Source organism: Ambystoma mexicanum, chromosome 9, assembly GCF_040938575.1.
Source record: "Ambystoma mexicanum isolate Mex_15411 chromosome 9, UKY_AmexF1_1, whole genome shotgun sequence".
In the NCBI taxonomy this organism is placed as follows: domain Eukaryota; kingdom Metazoa; phylum Chordata; class Amphibia; order Caudata; family Ambystomatidae; genus Ambystoma; species Ambystoma mexicanum.
The window spans coordinates 390,638,481-390,655,269 of record NC_090931.1 but is presented as its reverse complement, the minus strand read 5'-3'; the positions used below and the strand labels follow the sequence as shown (position 1 = coordinate 390,655,269).

The 16,789-nt window shown below is 48.5% G+C and overlaps 1 protein-coding gene across 1 annotated transcript in view; it reads left to right on the top strand.

Moving 5' to 3' along the window:
- The window catches only part of CCT6A (chaperonin containing TCP1 subunit 6A), a 391,452-nt gene extending 375,677 nt beyond the window's left edge, over window positions 1–15,775 (top strand). The window contains exon 14 of the mRNA XM_069614878.1: window positions 15,457–15,775. Coding sequence (XP_069470979.1) covers window positions 15,457–15,529 — 73 coding nt within the window. The 3' untranslated portion in view covers window positions 15,530–15,775. The remainder of the gene's footprint in view (window positions 1–15,456) is intronic.
- Window positions 15,776–16,789: the final 1,014 nt, after the last annotated feature.

Sequence of the window (16,789 nt, the reverse complement as noted above, 5' to 3'; positions counted from 1 at the left end):
GGTGCCCCTGATTCACCTTCCGACGGGCCCAGTACATTTTCTTACACAGCAGGGGGCAGTCATCCACCCCCCCAGGGAAACTAGCCCTCTCGGCGTGGTACCTGAGCAGGGAAACGCTTCGGCACCTTAGCCTCTCAAAGCCCAATCTGGAGATCATACAGGGTGCTAGGAGCAAAGCCACCAGGGCCCAGTACAAAAGCAAATGGAGCAGATTCTGCCACTGGGCAGACTCCAAGGGTATCGAACCCTTGGCTTACACTCTGGACGACGTGCTCTCCTTTTCGGCGCACCTTGCTCATTCAAGCGTGTAGGTGGACACCTGCTGCACATACCTTGCAGCTATTGGGGCTTACAGGAACTCGGGAGGGCATTTTCTCCTCCAACCCTTTCGTCAAACTCGGGTCTCGCTAGGCTCTGCCCGCCCATCAAGAGACTGCATCCTGTGTGGGACCTTAACATAGTCTTGGGTGCCCTGGTGCACAAACCATACGAGCCAATGGCGTCTGTGGACATCAGGCTGGTCCCCATCAAGATGGCCTTACTAGTCGGCCTTACCTCGGCTCATAGTCGGCGAGATCCAGGTGCTAGTCGCCTTGGAACCATATACCACTTTTCACAAAGACAAGGTAGTCATGCGGACGCACCCGGCATTTCTGCCCAAGGTTCTGTCTGCATTACACTTAAATGAGGAAGTAGTCCTTTCTACGTTATTTCCCCGATTCCCAAGAATGAACCACAGGTGCTACACTGCCTGGATGTCTGGCGTGCCCTAAAATTCAAGGGCTTCCGCAAATCGGATGTCCTTTTTGTCACTTTTGGCGGCTCAAGATCAGGCTAATAAGGCTTCCATGTCCCGCTGTATGGTCTCGCCATCAATGAGGCGTACAAGGTCCAGCACAAGCTGCTCCCTGCCAACATGCATGCCCACGCAGTGAGAGCCAAGACAACGGCCATCGCATTCCAGCGCCATGTACTTTGGCAAGTCATAAGCAGGGCGGCCACTTGGGCCTCTCCCTTGGCTTTCTGCAAGCATTACTGTTTGGATGCAGCTCTTGATATGATGTGGCTTTCGGACAGGCGGTTCTCAGGAAACTATTTGCTTAAGGAGGGGTCTCCCCTCCACTTTGAGGCTAGAATCGGTTGTAATCGCCCATACAATATGGAGGAAAGGGGCCGGGACGTAAGAGTAATTCTGATGCTTGTTGATCTGCTTAGAATTGCATGCTGTGCATATGGTCCGACATCCAGTGGTAACCGCGAGTATTGCATCTCGTCTTTCGGGGACCAAAAGGGGACGACTGCATAGGCGTGTCTATAACACTATCCCTATTGTGACGTGTAGTACCCAAAATCCCTCATGCGCCGAGGTCCCTCAGATTGTTTCTTTACACCCAGATAACTGGTCGCCCTATAGCGGAGCTCTTACTAGACATTGTTTCTTTACCGAATTGTCGGTTTATTCCCCGTTAAGTCACTTTGCCAATAAGAACATCTTCAACGAAGACTACGGGGGAATAGTCTACGGCTGTGGATTTCGGCGCTTAAGATCAGGCGGCTGGATTTTCCATGTGGACGGGCCCTCTGGCCAACCTATACAGTAGGGAGAGTGGGGTCGGGGTGGCCATATTGTTTAGTATGTCTTTCCTCCCTTTCCCTCTTTTCCCTTTCGGTCTGGTCATCCTTACCTTTTGCTATGGAAAGGACTCCTTTAAGATTCTGCCCTAAGTGTAGGGTCAGATATCCTTGGAAGGACTAACACAGGTCGTGTAACGCCTGTCTCCCCCTACAGCAGGACCGCTAGGCCTCCTGGTGCCGTGGACAGTTTTTCTACTACCGACAAATCATCAGAGACTTTGTCCCCCGACGATTCAGCGACTATCCAGAGTAGCATTGGAAGAATCGCAGCAGCGGTGGGCGTTATTCTGGTTCCACCTAAAGTTATGGGCCAAGCCGCGGAAAAGATTTCAACAGATTTGATCCTCGATTCCGCTGAGACTTACGTAAATGGTCAAGGGCCCCTCTCCGCCACCTTGAGAGGTTCCTTGCAACGCCAGAGTGCGGAGAACGTAGTTTCTTGTTTGGGTCCTCTAGGTGGACCACGGAAAAATTTGAAGGTTGCATGGATCGGCTGGAACAGATTATTGGTTCTTCTGATCATCCTCCCACGAAAAGGGCTCGGGTAGACCCGAACCCCCAAATTCAAGAAATGTAGTCTCTTGTTTTCCAACAAGACATGGTCCATATGGACACATAGACATTTGTAATGAAGAAGCTTCTTTTCTCCATCTGTGAGGAAGATCAACAGAATACGATGGACAACTGGGAGGAAACCCAGCAGGAAGGTCAAGACCCTTGGACACACCAAGATCCGGACAGTGATATTTTGTGCCTAGACTCTCCTCGGCCCACCCCGGCTCGCCAGACCTCCAGTGTGGATGACCAAATTGCTTTCAACTCTGGTGAAAAAAGCAGCTGAATACTTCAAAATTGCCACTCAAGAGGCGGTACCTGAGCAGGATTTCGTGGAGGATATTTATTATCAAGGAAAAACCTCTGGTGAGTCAATCCATCCCCCTCCTGAGATGGGTAGCTCCCTCATTGGTGACACCTGCTCAGACACGGGTGGTGAACCCGAGAGTTGAAAAATTATTTCGGCCTTCTCCTACCGACCCTCTGTATATCAAAGGGCACGCCATCCCAGACTCACTGGTAGTGACTACCACTCGAAAGAGGGCAGGGGTACTTTGCCACAGGAGTACATCGGGCTTCAGACCTGAGACTCAGGCCTCCCTCATTAATAAACCCATTGAAGAGACTAACCTCTTAGGGGAAAGCAGTGGATTAAGCGTTGGAGATGGCCGAGAAGGAGCACAAGACTACGTAAGGTCCTTGCACCAAATTACACAGTACCCCTCCTCCCAGAGGGGTAATCCATTCTCGGCTGTCCTTTCGAGGGTAAGCCCGTGCTGGTCAGAACTACGGCACGGGTAACTTCAACACAAATCAATCTGGAAGCCCTATGTACTACCCCCTCAAGGGGTCAAACGCGCAAAGGTAGAGACGGGAGGCCCCAATCCCAGAGGAGCCACAGCGTCTGGTCAGAAATGACCACCAAGTCCAGATCCCCTCCCATGTCTCCCCGGTCAGGGGGCGATTTAACATCTTTCCTCAAGGCATGGGAGGGGTTAACTTCCGACCAGTGAGTCTTAAAGACGGTCGCCCACAGTTATTGCGTGGAATTCGCCCAACCTCCACAGTGCAGACCGTCGCACTCACGATGCCTTTCACCGAATCATCTGGCGATCCTGATCCAAGGGGCGGAAGCACTGCTGGGAAAGAACGCCATAGAAGCCGCCCAAGCCGCCCCTATTCTTCATGTAAACAAGGGTATTTAATCAGCGTACTTCCTTGTACCCAAAAAGGATCTCACCATGTGTCCTGTTTAGATATGCGCCCAGCGAACAAGTTTATAAAACCACAAGTTTTGCATGGTAACACTGCAGGAGGTGATCCCATTGCTGAAACAGGAGGACTTCATGGCAACATTAGACATGAAAGATGCATACTTTCATATTTCAATGTTGCCAGCGCACAGAAAATACCGAAGGTTCATGATCCAGGACAAACACTAACAATTCAAGGTACTCCCCTTCGGCAGCGCCTCAGCGCCAAGGGTGTTTACCAAGTCCTGGCAGTGGCAGCAGCACACCTGCGCAGACCATCAGTCCCAGTTTACCCTTGCCTCGACGACTGACTCATTACAGGGGACTCGTTCGCTTGTTTTTCGAACACCCAAAAAACAGTAGATCTCCTCCAGCCTGGGTTTTTCAATCCACGAAAAGAAATCTAGGTTCGTCCCCAGCCCAGTAATACAATTTCTGAGAGCGCTAATTCGGACGGAAGACTGTCTTGTCTTCCCCCTCCAGCGAGAGGGTTCAGAACATGCTCTCAGATTCCTCAATATGTAGCCAGTTTGGAGGTGACGGTACGCAAGGCCATGCGTTTGCTAGGGATGATGGCGTCATGTATATACTTGGTTACCCACACGCAGGTGCGCATGCGTCCCTTGCAAGAGCGGCTCAACAGCCAGTGGTGTCAGGCCAGCGGACAATGGGAAGATCCGTTGTCTCGCCAGCCCTCCTCTCTGCAGTGGTAGTCGAGAAAATCTCTTGAAGGGGAAGACCTTCACTACCCCTGCAGTGGAAGCCACTCTCACGACACTCATCTCACGGGGTGGGGAGCTCACCTGCTTCGGCAGACAGCAAACTGAGTGTGGTCCCCTCAAGTAGCGTCCAACCATATAAACTTACTGGAGCTATTAGCGGTGTTCAAAGCATTGAAAGCCTTTCAGGTGCAACTGCAAGGAAAGACGGTGCTGATCCTAACCGACAGCACTACAGCAATGTATTACCTGAACAAACAGGGGGGCACTCGCTCTCCAGGGCTATCCAAGCTGTCCCAAAACATTTGTATTTGGGCTATCAAACACAAGATATTTGTTGTCCCAACATGTTCCAGGGGAACTCTATCTTCTTGCAGACGTACTCATCAGAGATTTTCCTCTGCCAGAAGAATACAAATTGCAACTGCACAACGACATTGTGTCCAACGTCTTCTCAGAATACAGATCGACCTGTTTGCTACTCAGGAGAACGCCCAATGCCAAGACTATGCCTCCAGGTACCCCCAGAACCGATCCAAGGGGAACGGTCTCTGGATAACTCGGTTGGGGACATTTGTCTAAGCTTAAGTTCTGTACACACCTTTACAAAACACTATTGCCTAGACACTCATTCTAGGTCTGATTCTCAGGTGGGACAAGCCATACTAAGACCGCTTTTCGCTACTGTTCCTTCTCACAACCCACCTCCAACTCCGGGTACTGCTTGCTAGTCTCTGCACAGCATGTGATTCTAAGCAGATTAACAAGCATCGGAAGACATGCATTACTCACCTTAATACGATTTCTGATGATTATATCTGCTTGGATTCACATGCGCCCTCCCTACCTCCCCGCTCGGGGTGGAAGAAACATGGACGTCTTACTACTTTCTTTATGTACTCACTATAGCCTTGGGCTCTCTCATGGCAGAAAAAATACAATCTGAGGGACCTCGGCGCGTGAGGGATTTTGGGTACTACACACCTCTTGATAGGGATAGTGTTACAGACATGTGGACGTCCCCGAAAGACGAGATGCAATACTCTGTGGTTATCACTGGATGTCGGACCATATGCACAGCATGTGAATCTAAGCAGATACAATCATCCGAAATGCTATTACTGTGAGTAATGCAGGTCTTATAAGTTACTCACTGTAGTGAATAACGTACTCTTGGTCCATAGTCCCCTTTCCTCCATACGTCCCACCAACCTCCCCCATAATACTGGTGTTGGGCAATGTTAAATCTATTGACGCATCAATGGGGACTGAGGTGTGGTGGCGGAGTCAGGGCAGCGCATGCTCCCTGTGTGTCACCCCTGCACGCCTCTAAATTTAAAGGGGAAGGTTTTTTTTCTGGTGGAAAAGGTTCCATCTCATGTTGCTTGGAAGGGACGCCGATTCAGTATGGAGGAAAGGGGACTATGGACTAAGAGTAAGTTAGTCACTACAGTGAGTAACGTATAATTTCCTTTGCACCTTGCTGGAGTCAAGAACCCCATCACCGACTCCCTCAACAGGGAGCTGCGCTTTTGCCACGAGTGGGAGCTTCGACAAGATCAAGTGGATAGCCTCTTCCTCAAATGGGGCAGGCCATAGATCGAATGGTTTGCGTCGGCAACAAATTCCAAATGCCAGAAATTCGCCAGCAGATGTTCCACCAGCCAAGGAGCCTGGGGATGCGTTTTCCTTCCAGTGGAGGGCCTCTTACTGTACGCGTTGCCTCTCCTGCTGCGAGTCATCAACTCAAACAGTGCTGATGCAGGATGATCCTCGTTTCCCTGGCATGGCCGAGGCCGATTTGGTACCCGGATCTTCTCAACCTGTCAACATCGCCCCTGGTCAAGCTGCCAGTAGTCACGGATCTGCTCGCCAGAGGAGACGCAAGCCTACATCATGACCCAGGATTACTGAACCTGAAGGCTTGACTCCTGCAGCCTAAGTTTGGAGGGTATGAGCTCCCAGCGGACTGCAGGGAGGTCCTTGCCAGAGCGTCGTCGACTCTGAAGTGCTACAGGCACACGTGTAAACTTTACGCAACATGGTGCCGGACTCAGAAGATCAATCCTCTGAGGGTAACGCCCTTGCAGATTCTTCTGTACTCGTTCTCCTCGGCCAGGGCGGCACTGGCGCACGCCTCTACCAAGGTGCATTTGGCGGCTATCTCCTGCTACACCAGGTCTCAGGACTGTCTTCATTGGTCCCACCAGCTCGTCAAGGAGTTCCTCAAATCACTGTTTTGATCGTTCTTGCCAGTGAAGGCTTCAAGCCCATGCATCAGGCCCCTCCGTTCCTCATGGCCATCACTTCTGCCAGGAGGGTGGGTGAGATCCAGGCCCTATCCTGCAAACAGCCTTATCTAACTTTTCACAACAAGAGGGTGATGCTGCAAACGCACCCCTCCTTCATGCCAAAGGTTCCATTGGAGTTCCACCTTAAGGTTTTGGTTTTGCCTGTGTTCTTTATGAAACCTTTGTCACTGGCTGAAAGGACTTTGCACTCGCTGGATGTGGCTTGTGCCTTGAAGTTTTGTGGCATGCACAAAGTTTCCGGAAGATGTCTCAACTATTCGTGAACTTTGGTCCTTTGAATAAGGGGAATGCCTAGTCCAAGGCTTCCATCCCCAGGTGGCTCTCCGCCTGTATCAGTCATCAGTTGGCAAACCGTCCGTCTGAGAGTGCATTTGACCAGAGCAATCGCTGCAACTGTGTTCCTGTTTGGTGTGCCCCTGCTGGACATCTGCAGGGCTGCTACGTGGATGTCCACGCACACCTTCACAAGATTCTACTGCATTGACTGTGATTCCAGCGAGGAGTCGAGGGTCAGCCAAGCAGTGCTACGCAACCTGTTTGCTTGAAGGTGAGCCTGCTCAGGAGGTAAGAGTAATTGTTTCTGTTGAGCCTTGCCACCGCCCTTAGTTGTCTAATGTTGTACTGCTATGTATTCTTTATTCATGAGCATGTGAATCCATGCAGGAGAAGGAACAAGTTAGTTACCTGTAACTATTGTTTTGATCCTTGTTTAGAATCGCATGCTGTGCATATAGTCCGACATCCAGTGGTCACCGCGAGTATTGCGTCTTCCCTTTCGAATATCGAAAGGGACGTCTGCATGGGCTTGCCTGTAACACTGTCCCTACGTGACGTGTAGTGTACCCAAAATCCCTTGCACGTCGAGGTCCCTCAGATTGTGTTGTCTCACCCAGCATACTGGTTGCTTTATGCTGAGCTCGTCCCGAGACATTGCTAATTGTTCCATCGACCTTTGGTTGAATATATTAAATTCATGTTTACTTTAACTGTCCTGATCGATGGTGGTTCCTGATCTTGCCGAAGCCCCTACGGACCTTCGACGGAAGGAGACTTAATCGGCGTTGCCGACCGCGTGGCCGGCCTACACAGTAAGGAGAATGGGGGCGCGATGGACATTTCTGTAAAGTCTGAGAATGCCTTTCCCTTTCCTCCCTGGTCATCATCACTTTCCTTATCCTCAGCTATGGAGAGGACTCTTTAGGTTTTGCCCCGTTTGCAAGGGCAAATTTCCTTGGAGAGATGAGCATCTACAGTGTAACCGTTGCCCCTCGATCGCGACGAAAAAGGTTGTGGCTTGCAAGCGCCTCGGTCAGAAGACCTTGAAGGAGCGCTGTATCAAGCAGTGGGCGGCCTATGGGATGTGGAAGGCCGGGTCGAGTTCTTTCGCTGCCGCAACCGCTGATTGCAACGAGGGCATCAGTGACGAGCAGGCCTTCGACTCTGAGGTCGTTGACCTTTCGGCGGACGACTCCCGCTCTGTCCCCAGCCCCACCAGGCACGGCTCGGGCACTGCTATGTGGACTGTACACCCTGGCGACAAAGACTAACATTCTCAACTCACTAAACGCAAAACCCCCGGCCAGTCTTTGACGTGGTCGAAGCGGACCACAGCACCAACGGGCACACCGGACGTTTTGGCCGTGCCCAGTGACAATCGGGATCTGCAGCCCTCCCCGCTGTTGCACTTAGCGACTGGGCTCTCTAAATTGAAGGGTGCTACCCCCAATATTCCAAGATCCATCGAGCTGCATCGTAAGAAGGCATCTGCCGCCGACAAGGTCCCTGTTCCGCCGAAGACTGCACAACCGCAGGCCCATCGCGAGAATTGTTTCAGCTGACACTCAGAAGCGACACTCAAAGGATCTGCTGATGCCCACGGGAAAGGCCAAGGATTCATCGAGATCTAAAGGTAGGCTAAAAGAAATACTGGAGAAGCACAGCGACACGCAACCTGTGCCGGTCCCCCTAATACCTTTTTCGGAAGGCGAAGAAAGTATTTCTTTGGCGTTGATACAAATCTCAACGTTTGGCGTCAGAGGATCGTACACAAGCCCTTTCCACCTCTAGACCCCTCTGGGTCTTCTGCTTGGACTAGGGGAAACATGCGAGGGTTGTATGGAGATGCTGGACAAGTTTGTAATCTCCTCAGAGCAATCCACCCCAAAAGTCCACGGAGAGCAGCATTTTGCCCCCTGTGGCTAAATTTCAGACTCTTTGATCCCTCTCAGGAGGAGGATGTGTACACTTGCCACCTTACTGAAGAGGTCCCTGCAGACACATACACTTAGGGTGATGATCCTTTCTTTGACCCTGAAGATATGCATGACCCCATACAGGGGTGGGAAGAAATCCCTAATATGGGTGACCCTCAGCCATGGCAGTTTCATAATCCTTCACCAGATCCTGATGCCCTGTGTTTAGATTCCCGACAGCCCTCTCCAGTGGATGACGTTCAACGCCATGTTGCGCAAAGCAGCAGAACATTTCAAGATCGCCACCGATTAAGCTGTTCCTGATGCTGACTTCGTAGAGGACATTCTTAAAGAGAAACTGCCTGCAAGACTGGCTATTCCTCTACTAAACCCAATTAAAAAGTGACTGGCTCCCTTGTTACTAACACCTTCCCTCACAAGAGCAGTTAATCCAAGGTTGCGAAAGTTATTGCGGCCTTCCACCTCTGATACCCTTTACATCAGAGGTCCCTCCACTCCAGAATCACTGGTGGCGACCACTACCAGGAAAAGGGCAGGGGTTCCCCTGTCAACCGGGGAGGCACCCCCTGACGAGGAGTGTAAAAGACTCTAGGCCCCAGGAAAAAGGGTTACGGCTGCAGCATCACTAACAATACAACCTTGTTAGCCTGCTACGCAGACGCTTAATCGGCCATGTTACAGGAAGGCCTGCTGTCCACGGTAACAGTGGACAGACAAGTAAACCAAAGTATCCTCAAAAAAACACTTTGGATTCCGTTGAGACAGCGGGTCGATCTTTGGCTCAGAGCACCCTCCTAAAGAGACACCCGTGGCTAAAACTCTGGGTTCAAACCATAAACTAGAGCGTCACTCATAAATAAGCCATTGGAAGAATCCAACCTATTTGGAAGAGCAGTCGACGAAGCTCTTGAGACTGCAAAGGAGCTAGACACCCTGAAGACACTAGATCAAATCACACAAAAGCCCTCCAAGTCGAGGAACTGGGTCCAGACTCCTTTTTTTGTGGCCAAAGTTTCACTCCCTACGTAGGAAGTAGGGGTGCACAGATCTGTCTCGAGTAATTTACAATTTATACAAATTTATTCTTTTGGACATATATCCCTAGCAAATTCAATGGGTGTGTAGTGGTGGTTTATGGTGCAGGCGGGCATCTCCTCACCGTACACCTCAGGAAACAATTGGTCCTCTCTGCAAGGAACCAGCGGATACACCACCCCGTATCCCAAAAGAGGTCGGCTTCATGGGACAGGAAGGGTCTGGAACTCTAACCCCAGAGGCTCCCCGACCTTGGGTTCAAATTGACCCCCATATCCGGCTCCCCGCCCATGCCTCCCCGGTCGGGGGCCGGTTAACATTGTTTCTTCAGGCATGGGAGGGGATAACTACAGACCAGTGGGTACTGAAGACCGTGGCCCACGGGTACTGTATAGAGTTCAGCCGGTCCCCAAAGTTCAGACCTCCACACGAAAGACTGACGCCAGACCATCTGCGCCTCCTTCAGGAAGTCAAGATACTACCGGTAAATGAAGGTATTTATTCAGTGTACTTCCTTTTACCCAAAAAGGATTTCACTATGCACCCTGTATTAGATCTGCGCTCAGCGAACAAATTTGTAAAGCCACAAAAGTTCTGCATGGTCACTCTGCAGGAAGTAATTCCCCTGCTCTTTCAGGGGATTACATGGCAACATTGGACATGAAAGATTCATACTTTCATATTTCGATGTTGCAGGTGCACAGAAAATACCTCAGATTCATGATATAAGACAAACATCAATTCAAGGTACTACCCTTCGGCATAGCCTCTGCACCAAGGGTATTTACAAAGGTACTAGCAGTGGCAGCAGCACACCTTCGCAGGCAATCCATCCTGGTTTATCCTTACCTCGACAACTGGCTCATAACTGGGCACTCCTACGGAACAGGTCTGTCAAATACCCAAGACACTAAACCTTTTCAGCCTGGGATTCTCCATCGAGAAGAAATCCAGCTTGGACCGCAGTCAGGTCAAACAATTCGTAGGGGCTCTAATTCAAACAAAGGACGGCCTCATCTTCCCCTCCAAAAAGAGGGTCCAAAACATGCTGTTTCAAATCCCTCAATATGTAGCCAGTCGAGAGGTGACAGTACGCAAAGCTATGCGACGGTTGGGAATGATGGCGTCATGCATTTATTTGGTTCCTCACGCGCCTGCATCCAATGCAGGAGTGGCTCAAAAGCAAGTGGTGTCAGGCCAGCGGACAGTGGGACGATGTAGTGGTTGTCTCGCCAGCCCTCGTTCTCTTGCTACGGTGGAGGTGGTCGAGGGAGAACCTCTTCAAGGGGAAATCCTTCAAAACCCCACCCCCCCCTGCCCCCCCGCAGTCAAAGCCACTCTGACTACAGACGCATCTCTCGCAGCGTGAGGATTGTAGCATCCAACCACATAAACCTGTTTGAGCGGTTAGCCGTTTTCAAAGCGCTGAAGACCTTTCAGACAGGGAAAGACGGTCCTGATCCTCAGACAGCACCACGGCCATGTATTATCTGAACAAGGGCTGTCTCCAAACTGTCCCGGACATTTGGAAGTGGGCTCTCAAACACATTTCCAGCTGTCAAAACATGTTCCAGGGATCTTCTGGCAGACTTACTCGGCAGAGATTTCCCACTACCCACGGAGTACAAATGGCGATTACACAAAGACCTAGTCTCCAACGTTTTCGCAGAATGGGTCTTCCCAGAGATCGACTTGTTTGCAACTGGAGAATGCTCAATGCCAAGATTACGCCTCCAGGTACCCCAAACCCGTTCCAAGGGGAACACTCTGGATCAGGGAAATTTGTTTACGCCCTCCTCCCCTACTCAACAAGATGGTGCACAAGATGCACCGGGAACCAGTCACAATATTGGTGGCCCCCCTGTGGGCCCGCCAACCCTGGTTCGCTCATCTCATGGAGATGTCCTGATCTCCTCCAAACTGCCTTGCCTGTACAACATGTCGCAAGACAAAGGGGAGACACTTTACCCATGCCCGCAAACGCTGAACTTGGAGGCCTGGCCCCTGAGGTCATAGAGTTCAGGCACCTGCAACTCCCTCAGATGTATGGACATACTCGGGGAGGCAAGAAAACCTAACACGGTATTGCTATTCCAGTAAATGGAAACGTTTTATCTGGTGCAACTCTTAAGAGCATCAACCCCCATTGACTGCTCTCCTACACATCGTTTTGTACTGGAGTCATTTATTTGACTCGGGCCTAGTCTTTAATTTGCTAAAAGTTCACTTAGCTGCTCTTTCAGCCTACACTTCATCACAACAAAAGGTGTTGTGGTGGAAAATACCAGTTACTAAGGCTTTCATGGAGGGGAGTAAAAAGAATTTGCCCTAGCATTTCTAATCCAGCTCCCGGATGTGACTTAAACGTGGTGTTGACTGGACTTGTGGGCCTCCTTTCGAGCCCATGCATAAAGCAAGTCTCAAAGATCTTGCCTACAAAACTGCCTTTCTAATGGCTATTGCTTCCATTAGGAGAGTTGTGAACTACAAGCGCTCTCAGTCCAAGACCCCTTTGTAACAGTTCACAAAGATAAGGTGGTTCTGCGCACTCGCCCTATGTTTGCGCCTAAATTCATTACAAAGTTCCATGTGAACCAATCCATAGAACTACGAACGTTCTTTTAGAACCCCTCCAACATGGGAGAAAGAAGCCTGCACACACTGGATCAATTTTATGTTTCGGTGGCAGTAGGTAGAGAGGGAGACCCTGTCTCAATCTCCTACCTCTAAATGTATTGTTAAATGCATCACTGTTATATTCTTGCTAAGAGAGAACTGCCCTTGAAGCTGAGAGCACATTCTACTCTGCAATGAATGCTATGGAAGCCTCAGTGCCTAAATGTTCCCCTTGAGTCAATTTGCAAAGCGGCAACCTGGAGTTCTGTACACACCTTTACAAAATGCTATTGCTTAGACACTCATTCTAGGACTGAGTCTCGGGTGGGACAAGCAATACTAAGACATCTTTTTTTTTCCTACTGTTCCTTCTCATAACCCACCTCCAACTCTGGTACTGCTCGCTAGTCTATGCACAGCATGCGATTTTAAGCAGATTAACAAGCATCAGAAGACATGAATTACTTACACTCAAAAATGCTTTCACGGTATCTGCTTAGATTCACATGCGCCCCCCCTTCTTTCCAGCTGGGATGGAAGAAACCTAGATGTCTTACTACTTTCTTTTCTGTACTCCCTCATGGTAGTCATAGGCTCCCTCACGTCAGAAAACATACAATCTGAGGGACCTCAACACGGGAGGGATTTTTGGTACACTACATGTCACGTAGGGACAGTGTTACAGGCACGTCCATGTCCCCTTTCTATGCTCTAAATTCAATATTCTGCGGTGACCACTGGATGTCAAACTATATGCCTAGCATGAGAATCTAAGCAGATACAATCCAATCAGAAATGCCTTTACGGTAAGTAATGCACGTCTTCACCAGCATGGGTCTGGCATGGCTTCACATGTGAAATCATCCCCCCCTTCCGCCGTCCCCTCTTCGGGAGAGGGCAGTCATTGTCTTGTGGCAGTATGACCCAGTGCTCAGTCTAGAGGAGAAATGCAGTTGAAAGTGAAACTTCTTTTTTTCTTTTACTGAGGACACCCAGCCTGATGGGCAATATTCATGAGCATGTGAATCCATGTCAGACCCAGGCTGGAGAAAAATAGTTACAGGTGAGTAACTTGTTCATATACATTTCTTTCCAAGACTTAAAGCCCTCTCCGTACTGCCTTTAGCTAGGGTTGCTTTTTGGACTTTAAACGACTTGCCAGGTGAAGAAACAGTCTCTAGAAACTTGAACTAAGCTCATGTCCCTTTTTAAGTGACTTTTCTGTGTTTGCAGCATAAATACATTACCGTGTGACCTGTTGAAAACAGCATGAGTGGACAATTGCCAATAATACGATAACCTTGTCTTCCCTTTTCTAATGTTACAATTGTAACTGTGAATAAAAACAAGTGAAAGTGCCCTTAGACGTTTACAGTAGAACACTTAGGAATACTATATAATAGACTTCAGAGGTATTTAAAGTGATTCTGGTGTAAATATACATGGTCTCTTCTGTAATCTCTCACGGTGACCTCCCTTATGGCAGAAAAAACACAACCAGCAGTACCTCGATGCATGAGGGATTTTGGGTATACTACACGTCACGATGGGGATAGTGTTAGTCATGCACATGTCTGTCACCTTCGATATTCGAAAGATGCAATCTCCGCGATTATCACTAGATGTCGAACTATATGAAAAGCATGTGAATCTAAGCAGATACAATCAGAAATGCTATTATGGTGAGTAATGCATGTGATCTTTTAAAAAAAATAGAAGTGCTTCTTTGCTGTACCTGTCTAACTTAACTACAGCTCACATCTTCCTCTTAAAATGAGCCTGACTGCTCTGCCACACTAACAAGGTCCTGAGCTAGTACAGACTGATAGTAAGAGTTTAAGATCTACAAACCACTGAGATAGCTTACTAAAGTCTTACTGCCAGTAGAACTTCAGGAAACTCCCATAACACTTACAAAGCCCATGAAGCCGCGCTTTGAATCTATGCACCACACATCCATCAAGCATCGTTCCTGGAAAACTTTTCTTGGAGGCCATAACGTCGGCCAGGCGAGTTGGTGAAATCATTGCATTTTCCTCCAAACTGCCTTATTTGACGTTTCACAAGGCTATCCTGCGTAGTAATCAGACATTTATGCTGAAGGTGCTGTCCTCCAATCTTTATCAACCAGTGGTTTTTGCCAGTGTTGTTCGGCACACAGACCTCTCCAGCGGAGCGAGCGCTGCACATGCTGGATGTTGTGCGTGCCCTCAAGTAGTATGTGGCGCGTACTAAGTCATTTCCCTCCTATGGATCAATTGTGGCGTTCGTGCTTTCCCCCGGCCCAGAAGTTCCAATCGAAGTCTTCCATTTCAAGATGTATCATGGCCTGCATTTCCTTCTGCCATCGACGGGCCGCTTCAAGGCGCATGCCCCAGGCTCACTCCACCAGAGCGGTGGCTGCTACCACTGCCTTCCTCTCCGGGATCCCACTGCCTGATATCTGCCGTGCAGCCACCTGGAGATCGGTGCATACATTCACCACGTTCTATTGTGTCGACTGATTTGGCAGAAGTCTAGAGTTGGCCAGTTGGTTCTGCATAACCATTGTGTGTGAGGTTAGTAAGTCTCCAGTCGTAAGTTGTGCTGGCAGCTTACCTCCACCGGTCTGTATTCATTAATACTGCTTTGTAATCTATTTGTGAATCTATGAAGGATCCAATGCTGGAGAAGGAAGAAGTTACTTGGCTGTAACTCTGGTTCTCCAGCATTGGTATCTTTCATAGATTCACATGCAAACCTCCCTGCTACCACGCATGGCTCATATTTTGGCTTACTGACACTCCTGTGTGCTTGCCAAATCAGAAGCGGGTCGATGGGGGAGAAATTAAGGGAGTGGGTTCCAATTGGCTGTGGTAGGATGACCCAAAATGACTGCACTAGAGCACACAAGTGACTACGTTTTCAGTTTAAGTTTAAACTGCTGTTACCAAGAGTTCCCAGCCTGATGGGAATATCCACAGCATGTGAATCTATGAAAGATACCAATGCTGGTGAACCGGAGTTAAAGGTAAATAACGTATTCCTTCTGAGTTGATGCCAATAGTGACATTAATATGCTCATTAATGTTGTTAAATCCACTTGGTCTAACGTGATGCCTTAATTTTTGTTTTTCAGCACAGTGATTGCTAGCAATATTCTCTTGGTTGATGAGATTATGAGGGCAGGGATGTCATCACTCAAGGGATGAAATAAACCTGGCTGACTGAAGACCTCAAGAGTTCAACTGTTAACACCTGTTTTATCTGTGTTGCCAGTTTACCTCCACCCAAGCCTCTTCGCAGATTATCTGTAACGGTCAGCTGTTAGTCAACATGTCAATTAAACACCTGCATAGTTTTTTCAATGCATCACATGACACTCTAATCTTGTTATTTATTTTTTTATTGCACTTATTTGACTGCAGTCTTTATACTCCATTAAAGAAAGAATTGTGCTTTGTTTCATTTGATTATTTTATTTTCTGGTGCGATTTGTTTGGTTGATTGCTCGCTAATGAACATAGGATGTGTTTCCCTGCATGAATGCACTGCTCATGAGCAGCCCCTTTTTATTAGAAGTACATTTGCTTTGGGCACAACATATATTTTTTCTCGTGTATTCAGGCTTAACTACATAAGATTCAAGCCTGGAGGTGCTAGAAGACTGTTGGATACCAATGACGTTTTCATCTACCGAAAGCTGGTCAATTTATCCTTTGCACTGTAATGTTTGTGGAACCTTTCTGGATACTTTGCTGAAATAGTTTTTCTGTCCAGAATGATTCATTGGCATCATGCTTCCTGGCCAAAACAGTTCTTGGTTTTGATTTTTACTTATACTTGTACCACTAGCTGTAGCTTTTGAATGAAAATCCTGAGAAGAGCCTTCTAGAGATCTTCACCAAAAGTGTTGATCCTTGCAACCTTGTAAAATGGTTAGTCAAGTAACCGATTTTTTTTATTTATTTTTTTTTGCCCCCCCCTCCCCTCCCCCTTTTGGGCTGTTTGATTTCAGTCAAATCGGATGTAATCTTATTTCTGCCCCCGAAAATAGTTTCCACTTTGAGGAGTTTATCTGAAAATGTCACATGCCCACTAGATGGCAGCACTGACCTTGCTACACATGGATTACTCGTAGTGAAATTTAAAAACCAAGCCAGCGCTGCCGTCTAGTGGACATTTTCACTTTTTTTTACTGAATATCTCAAATTAAATCATACATGGGCAATAAGTAATGTTAACTGTCAATCTGTTAAAGTAGTCATGTATAGTTATTGGATTCCCAAAGCTACAAGACCTAGGTTAGTGACTTGCCAGAGAAGATTCAAATGGACTACTTGATCAAATGGTGCCTTGTATTCCAAAAATCCTGCATCACCAACTAGTCCATTAACCCCTTAGTATCTCATCCTCTGTACTGCTGACATTTGTGTGTGTGGAGCGGGCAGGGGGTGAGGGGGGGGGGGTGA